The following is an 8,114-nucleotide window of genomic DNA, read 5'->3' as shown; positions in this document are numbered from 1 at the left end:
GAAAGCCGGCCCTTTAATGATTTGGAGGGGCACCACCGAAAATAATGAATGCAAAAATATAGGGAGGGAGACAAGAAGCAGAAAAGAGTCCCATCATCCACCCTCTGGCTTCTCCCACTTTTTTTTTTTTCCAAAGAAGGACACCATTTTCATTTCCCCCCCGGTTTTTTTTTTCACCTTTCCTTTTCCTTTTCCTTTTTTTTTTTTTTTTTTTTTTTTTTTTTGATCCTGTTCCGGTGGTGGAAATAATTTTTATTTTATTCAGAATATACATTTAAATCCCTCTATCTACAGCTATGTACAGGGCGAAAAGGACATTGGAAAAAAAGTCTCTTGGAAAAAAGTGTTGAGGTCGTCGAGATTTCAAGGCACCTTTTGAAAAGTGTCCACAGCGGCGGCTTAAAAATCAAAAATCAAATTTTAAAAAATCCAAAAAAATAATAATAATAGAGAGACAACAACAACAACAGCCAAAAACAAACCCCAAAACGAAACGAAAACCAAAACGAAACAAAACCACCCCAAAGTCCGTTTGCATGTTTTTAAAAACAAAAAAACCCAACAACAGCAACGAAAAGAGGGTTGGGGAAAAAACGTTCCTCGGGAATGCAATAAGTTACATGCACAAGCTTTACACAATTTCATCCTGTATAGGTTCCTTTTCCCTTATTTTCATTTATGTTTTTAAAAAGTGCCCCCCAAATGTATTTTGTTTTCCTTTTAAAGAAAAAAGAAGAAGCAAGAGTCCAAAAAGGAAAAGCCGGGGCCGAAGAAGGAACGACGATATTATTATTAATATTATTATTATTATTAAAAAAAGAGAGGGAAGAAGAGAGACAACCACCACCGCCCTCTCCTAATAAATAGTCCCAGCAGCCAAGGCTAAGGGGTGTTGTAGGGAGCTATGGGGCTGCAGGTGGGCAGTGAGGGGGTTACCGCTGGAGTACCAGGAAGCTGCCGCCGAGGTGTCCAGGTAGCTGGAGGCCGACGATGGGTTGGAGGCGGCCCCGTGGAGGTGGGGATGGTGGTGGCTCAGGGACCGGGCGCTGCCCCCGCCGCCCCCGCCGCCGCCGCCTTGCGAGTCCCACACCGCCGGAGACTGCGGGGAGTTGCAAGCCATCGGGTCGCTGGCGCTGGGGCTGTGCTCCGGGGGCATCTCCCCGTTCTTCATGATCTTCTTGATCTTGGACCTCTTGTTCTGGAACCAGATTTTCACCTGGAAAGAGGGAGGTGTGGGGAGGGAAGGGAGAATGAAAAGAGAGAGGAAAACACAGGTGAGGAAGGAAAGAAAGGCTGCATCCCCACTGCAGAGATAACCCGGGTTGATTGCCACTTTCACTGTGGCACCAGAGCAAAGCTGCCTTGCATGATCCGGTTTGGACACCACTTTAAACTACTGGGCATTGTAGGTCGAGGTGGCACCGGAGCAAAGCTGCACGACAGAAATGGTCCAGTTTGGATTGGCTCCATGATAGGGGATCTTAGGGTTTGTAGTTTGTGGTGGTACCAGAGTAAAGCCTGAGCCCGTTTGACACCACTTTGTACTGTAATGGATCCATGCTAGAGAGTACTGGGGTTTGTAGTGGCACCAGAGCAAAGCTGCACGGCAGAAGCGATCCGGTTTGACACCACTCTGAACTGTCATGGTATCCTGATAGAGACTCCTGGGCTTTGTAGTTTGTAGTGGCACCAAAGCTGCACTGCAGAAATGATCCGGTTTGACACCACTTTGAATTGCCATGCCTCCATGATAGGGGCTCCTGGGGTTTGTAGGTTGTGGTGGCATCAAAGTAAAGCTGCAGGGCAGAAATGGGCCAAGTTGACACCACTTTGAAGTGCCATGGCTCCATGCTAGATACTCCTGGGCATTGTAGTTTGTGGTGGTACCAGAGCTTTGCTCTGAATTCCAATTCCATAGCGTTGAGCCAGGGCAGTTAAAGTGGTGTCAAACCGGATCAGTTCTGCAGTACAGCTTGGCTCTGGCGCTGGTGCCACAGCAAACTGCGCAATGCTCAGAATTCCGAGCCAAGTGGGGGTCAAACCGGGTTGTTTCTGCAGTATGGATGCAGCCTAAGGACACTGAAGGAGTTTTAACGCATTCCCAAACGCGTTTATTGGCCAACGAGGCCCCCCTGGGTTGCAAGACAGCAGGGAGCAGGAACCCAAGGGAGTCTGCTCAGGAGTCGGCCCAATTTTGTTCATTCAAGGGAGGAAAAATGTGTCAGCGAGCACCGGCCCTGTTTCCTAGACACAAGAATCTGGATTGTAAGTGAAGTCGATTGAAGTCTGGATTTGTAGACCTCCGGAGGTCTCCAGATCCAGGGTAAACAGATGTCCCAATCGCCAAGGAAGGCAAGGCACCGCAAAATGTAGGGCCTTCCAGAAAAATGGAGGACATTCCAAAGGAAAAGTTGGAACACAGTCAAAGAAATGTAAATTCATGCTTCTTAAGAATGCTAAAAAAGGAGGGGGGGGGAGGACGTTTTGACATTCGTCCTGGACATAAGGTTGAAATGGAGGACACGTCCGGGAAAAGGAGGAGGTCTGCATCTGAGGAAGTTCACATCTAGGAAAGCTCACACTGCCAACTTCTTTCTTTCGGTTAGCCTCAAAGGTGCTACAAGATCTCTCTCTCTCTCTACATATGAGATCTACTCCCGGATAAACTATTTCAAAAAACGGAGGACATTTTAACATTGCTCCTGGAGAGAAAGTGGAAATGGAGGAACAAAAATGAGAGGTCTGGTCTCATCCTGGCCAATTCAAATCTACTCCCGAGTAAACCATTTCCCAGAGAAATGAAGGGAGAGGTTCGTTTTCGATTTTTATAAATGACACTTGCAAAAGGCCCTTAAACACACACAACCCTCCAAGGTTGGAAAACTAGATCTCCTCCTCCTCCTCCTCCTTTTCCTCTTCCTCTTCGAACTGGATCCCTGAGATCTTGCTTGCTGGCTTACTACACAATCTTCCTCCTCCAGGCCCTTGGGAGGAGGCTCTCCTTTGGGCTGGGAGGGAAAAACCTCCTTGCCTTTTTCACCTGGTAGTAACTACGCCTAAGGCAGGGCGGTTGGGAAAGAGAAACAAGCAGGAACAAAGAGGTGTGTGTGTGTGTGTGTGTGTGCTGGGGAAAGAAAAGTGTAATATCTGCCCAACACCGACCTGATCCGTGACAAGAGACAAAGCCCCCCTTCAAATGTTCAGTCGGAACGCGTGTCTCCCCAAACCGCAGCCCATTTGGGCCTCACAGGCAAAGAAAGCTTTGTTTCCCACCCAACACACCAACACACTTCTTGCCCCCGCCCACACAAACACACAACTCTTTTAGTGCCAAGCGATCACGATTTGAACCCCCCCCCCCCCCAAACGAGAAAGATCGTGCGGGTTTGGTGAACAAAAAACAACAGCCTGCAACACTAGTAGAGAAAGCCAAGCCGCCTTTTTCCGCCCCCGAGGGTGGATTTGAACTCGTACCCGGTGCTAAGATAAACTCCCCGCCCCACAAGCTGCTCAGTTTGGACAGATGGTCGTAAAACCATCTTCAGAGGTGCAGAGAAAAACACCAACGAGCCCCCTGCCCCTTGGTTTCGGCCTTAAGCAAAGCGACCATGAGTTGCAGGAGGACAAAAGAATTCTGATTTTTGTCGTTTTCGGTTTTCTTTCCAAAGGAGAGAAACCTTAGAGAAACCCATCCATCTCCAGGGTCACTTCGATGTCCTCCCTGCCAAGGAGGACGAGGCATCGCAAAATGGATTTTAGAAAATGTAGGACGTTGCAAAATAAAAGCAAAATGTCAAATGTCGCGCTTCTTAGCCCTGCTCAAAAGGGAGGAGCTTTGGGAAAATTCCTCCAGGACAGTAACTATGGGATTTATAGGCAAGGTGTCCTCCTCACTGCAAAGGAGGACAAGGCACCGCGAAATGGAGGGCATTCAGTCAAAGTGGAGGGCATTCCAAACGAAAGCTAAAAGGCACTCTTCTAAACTTGAAAATCATGGTTCTCCATAGCCCTGCTCAAAGAAGGCATTTGGAAATTCCTCCAGGACGGATGGTGGAAATGGAGGACCATGTTCTGGAAAAAAGAAGGACGTCTGGTCACGCTGGGAAACATAGGCAGAGTGGCCCGATGTCCTCCCTGCAAAGGAGGACATGGCACCTCAAAATGGAAAGGGAGGCTGTGGCAAAACAAAAGCGGGGGCATAAAAGCACTTCTCTAAATGTGAAAATCATGGTCCTTTGGAAACTGCTCCAGGACGGGAAGGGGGGAATGGAGGGCCTGTCCGGGAAAAGGAGGACCCAGTCTGGTCACCCACCCAACCAACCAAGGACCGGATTTTCTCCTGCCAGCCGACTCCTTACCTGGGTCTGCGTGAGCCCCAGAGAGGCGGCCAGCTCGGCTCTTTCCGGCAGGGCTAAGTACTGGGTTTTCTGGAACCGCCTCTGCAGGGCTGCAAGCTGGAAACTGGAGTAAATCGTCCGGGGTTTGCGGACTTTCTTTGGTTTGCCGTTCACCATCCGCACCTCCGGCTCCGCCACGTCTTTTTCTATGGGGAGAAAAAAGAACATTTAGGACAAATAAGGAGGAGGAAAGCATCATGTGGCAGTTCGAGCGATGTCCAACCGGGTCATTTCTGGAGTGCGGACACAGTCGCGATGTTGGGTCTGCGGAGAGTCCTTGGAAAAACGGGCCCATGAGTGAGTGTGTGTGTGTGTGTGAAACTTGGTTCAGGTCACACTCTCTCAGCCTCAGATCATGGCAAGGGAAGAACCTTGCCCAGAAAACCCAGTAATAGGGTTGGAAACGACTTAAAAGCACACAACAACAATAACAACAACAAGGGTCAGGGGAAGGGGGTCGGGAAGATGAGGGACAAGCCTGTGGTCCATAGTTTTATCAAGAAATATTATTATTTTTTGGGGGGGGAGAAGGTTGGAATTTAAACACCATCCAGGGGTCATCTTGGCTTGGCTTTTATAAAAGAAGGTGGAGGTGGAGGAGAAAGGTTGAGGAGCAAGATCAGTCTTTCCAATATCCCCCCCCCCCGCCAATGTTGGAAAGAGAAGCAGTGTCCATCCAAAGGCTGTCTTCACCAATCCCCCTTTCCCCGGCAAGAAAACGGTTCCCCTCCATTTCAGCCCAAAGGAGCCAAATCCGGCCCAGACAGAGAGTCAATTATACAGGATCAACTCGCCGCCGATGAAGGAAGGAAAGGAAAAGCCGGAGGGGGAGCAGGGGAGAGAAGGCGCTGGATGTGGGGTTTTTAAAGTGAGGGGGAGATGCACAGAGGAGAGCCGTTTTGCAAACCCTCCCTTTGCAGGAACAGGACAAAAACACACACAACAACAACAGCCCATCGCAAGAAAGGCATATGCCCTCCCCCAGTACTTCTTCCCAAGCAAAGGATAGATAGATTAGATAGATTAGATAGATAGATAGATAGATAGATAGACAGATAGATAGATCTCTCTCTCTCCAGGCATTCAACCATCCACGGCTGGAAAATAATTCAAGAAACAAAAAACAAAGCCCAAACATAACAACAACAACAACAACAACAATAATCCAAACCTTGACTTTGCCACTTTCATATAAGGACACCCTTTTCTTTTTGGAGCTGTCTCATCCACAGGGTCGCCCTGAGTCGAGATCGACTCGAAGGTAGTTAGCAACAGCAAACGCCCTTTTATGAGGATGTTGTCTTTCATGGGATTTAAGCACCCACGGATTTTGGGATCCATACATATACTATATGTATAGTACAGTGTGTGTGTGTGTGTGTGTATAGTAAATCCCCCCTCCATTGAAACCTCACTTGGGCATTCTCTACACTTAGCTCTCTCCTGTGTATGTATTTATGTGTGGATGTGTGTATGTATGCATATTGTATATACATGTATTTTATCTGTGCATATATGTGTGTGTGTGTATTGTGTATGTGTGTATCTAAACTGGGAGCCAGGATGGCATACTGGTTTGATTCTTTGGACGACGACTCTGGAGATCAGAGTTCGAATCCCCCGGTTGGCTATGAAACACATTGGATGACCTTAGGCAAGGCACACTCTCTCAGCCTCAAGGGAAGGCAAGGGCAAACCTCCTCTGAACAAATCCTGGCAAGAAATTTCGCCTTAGGGTTGCCATAAATGGGGAATGGCTTGAAGGCCCACAAAGACAACAAATATGTGTGTGTGTGTGTGTGTGTGTGTGTGTATAAGTCTCCAAAAATGACACCGAGATCGAGAGAGACAAGGGTAGAGAAGTGTAAAGAAGGGGTAAAAAAATCCCACAACATTTAAAAAATGTCTCAGTGCCTTAAAGGCTAAGCGGCCAGGAAAAAAAAACGAGCTCCCGGAGCCACGTCGGATCTGCGGCAGGAAGACTTTAAAAGTCTGGTGCCAGTCTGGGTTTTGTGTGTGTGTGTGTGTTTGTGGAAGAGGGTTGTGTTGCCTCCCAGGCAGCTGGGGAGTTTTCCAGAGGAAGCAACCGCAAGGCAAAGGCTGGATCGCGCATTCTTTGTGTTGAAATACTCCGTTTTGGCACCGCTTTGTCTGCCCCGGGTCAATGCTATGGAATTCTGGGAATTGGAGTTTGTTGCGGCACCGGTGCCGCAACAAACTCCAATTCCCACAATTCCATAGCATTGACCCGGGGCAGACAAAGCTGTGCCAAAAAAGAGTATTTCAACAGTGCAGTTGCAGCCGATAGGACTCAATTTTTTAGGCGATGCTTTTTCTTTTGGAGTTGCGGAAGGAACAGAGGAGGCAAGAGATCAAAATCTTATCCCCTTTCACACACACAACACACACAACCCTTCCGCCTCTTGTGACCCGCAGCTATTTAGAAGAAGGGGGAAAAAGAGAAGAGAACAGACGGAAAGAAAAGGCAATTCCTGCCCGTGTTTCCCAGTCTTTGGGAAAGCTAACTTTCTGTGCGTAAAAAAGGAAACGTCTTCAAAAAACCCTGATCTGTTTAGATTGTCACGACTGTCGCGATAGTTAAAAGGGAGGGAAGGAATTCAGGCTCAAAATGTTCCGGTTCCCGGTTTCGTCCCAACTTTCCAAGTTGGAGAGAAGAAGGAGACAATCCGGATCGAAGCCTTTTCCTTCTCCTGTGTGTGTGTATATATATATGTATATGTATATGTATATTGTGTGTGTGTCTATATGGCTTTGGGTCCCTCAAGGTTTGGGGCATCCTTGGCTTAAACGAAAAAGGCAAAAAAGGGGGCGAAAGGGGTTAAAAGGGTTGAAAAAAGAAAAAGGGGAGCCATTCCGACGTGACGCTCGCTGCTCCGGCGCCGACACGTGTCCGTGGCCTCCCTCTTGCTGGGCTTCCTCCCGAGGCCTTCCCCCCGTCCTCCCCGGGGACCCTGGCAGGCTCTGGGTTCGGATGCTGCTGCTGCTGCTGCTCACCTGGGTGTCCGGCGAGGGCGGCGCTGCCCTGGGCCCGGCTGTAGGGCCCTCCGTAGGGCTGGGGGTGGTGGGGGTGGTAGGGGCTGGCGTAGGCGGCGGAGTAGTCGGCGTAGGCTTTGCCCGGGTAGCCCCCTGCTCCTGCTGCTCCGGGGGTGCCGGCCATGCCATGCTGGTAGGCCTGGTACTGGTGGTAGGGGTGGTGCGGGTGGAGGGCCTTGGCGAAGGGGGCCGAGGAGGAGGAGGAGGAGGAGGAAGGCGAGGGCGAGCAGTAGCCGCCGGCGTTTGCTGCTCCAGGGGAGCTGTAGTAGTCGACGTCGGTGGCCGAGGACTCCGGGAGAGTAGGCGAGGCCTCCTGGGGCGGGGGCCCCTGCTGCTGCTGCTGCTGCTGCTGTTGCTGCTGCTGCATGGCCGGGAAGGGCGCCGGGAAGTCCGCCGAGGCTCGGATGGAAGGCACCCTCCGGTCGAAGACCCCCGTCATGGCCCCCGAGAGAGAGAGAGAGAGAGACAGAGAGAGAGACAGAGAGAGAGATGGAGGGAGTCCGCTCCTCTAGGCAGCCATGGCAGGATGGAGGGAAGGAAGGAAAGCTGCAGGAGGAGGAGGAAAGCAGCAGGAGGAGGAGGCAAAGGCTGGAGCTCCCTGGCTCCGAGGAGAGAGAGAGAGAGAGAGAGAGAGAGAGAGAGAGTGCTGCTGGCAGCCGAGGC

General features: G+C 50.1%; 1 protein-coding gene across 1 annotated transcript; it reads right to left on the bottom strand.

The window, feature by feature from the left end:
- Positions 1–268: 268 nt before the first annotated feature.
- Positions 269–7,890, bottom strand: LOC149309870 (homeobox protein DLX-5-like). Its single transcript, XM_089531377.1, has 3 exons — positions 7,413–7,890; positions 4,359–4,543; positions 269–1,216 (listed from the first exon to the last, which is right to left on the bottom strand). The coding sequence occupies exons 1-3, from the start codon at positions 7,888–7,890 to the stop codon at positions 857–859; spliced, it is 1,023 nt and encodes a 340-aa protein (XP_089387503.1). The 3' UTR covers positions 269–856.
- Between the last annotated feature and the right edge of the window lie 224 nt (positions 7,891–8,114).

The sequence above is a fragment of the Sceloporus occidentalis genome, unplaced genomic scaffold (assembly GCF_023333645.1).
Source record: "Sceloporus occidentalis isolate IW3139 unplaced genomic scaffold, rSceOcc1.0.p SCAF_7, whole genome shotgun sequence".
Taxonomy (NCBI): Eukaryota; Metazoa; Chordata; class Lepidosauria; order Squamata; family Phrynosomatidae; genus Sceloporus; species Sceloporus occidentalis.
This window is presented reverse-complemented; position numbering and strand designations above follow the sequence as displayed.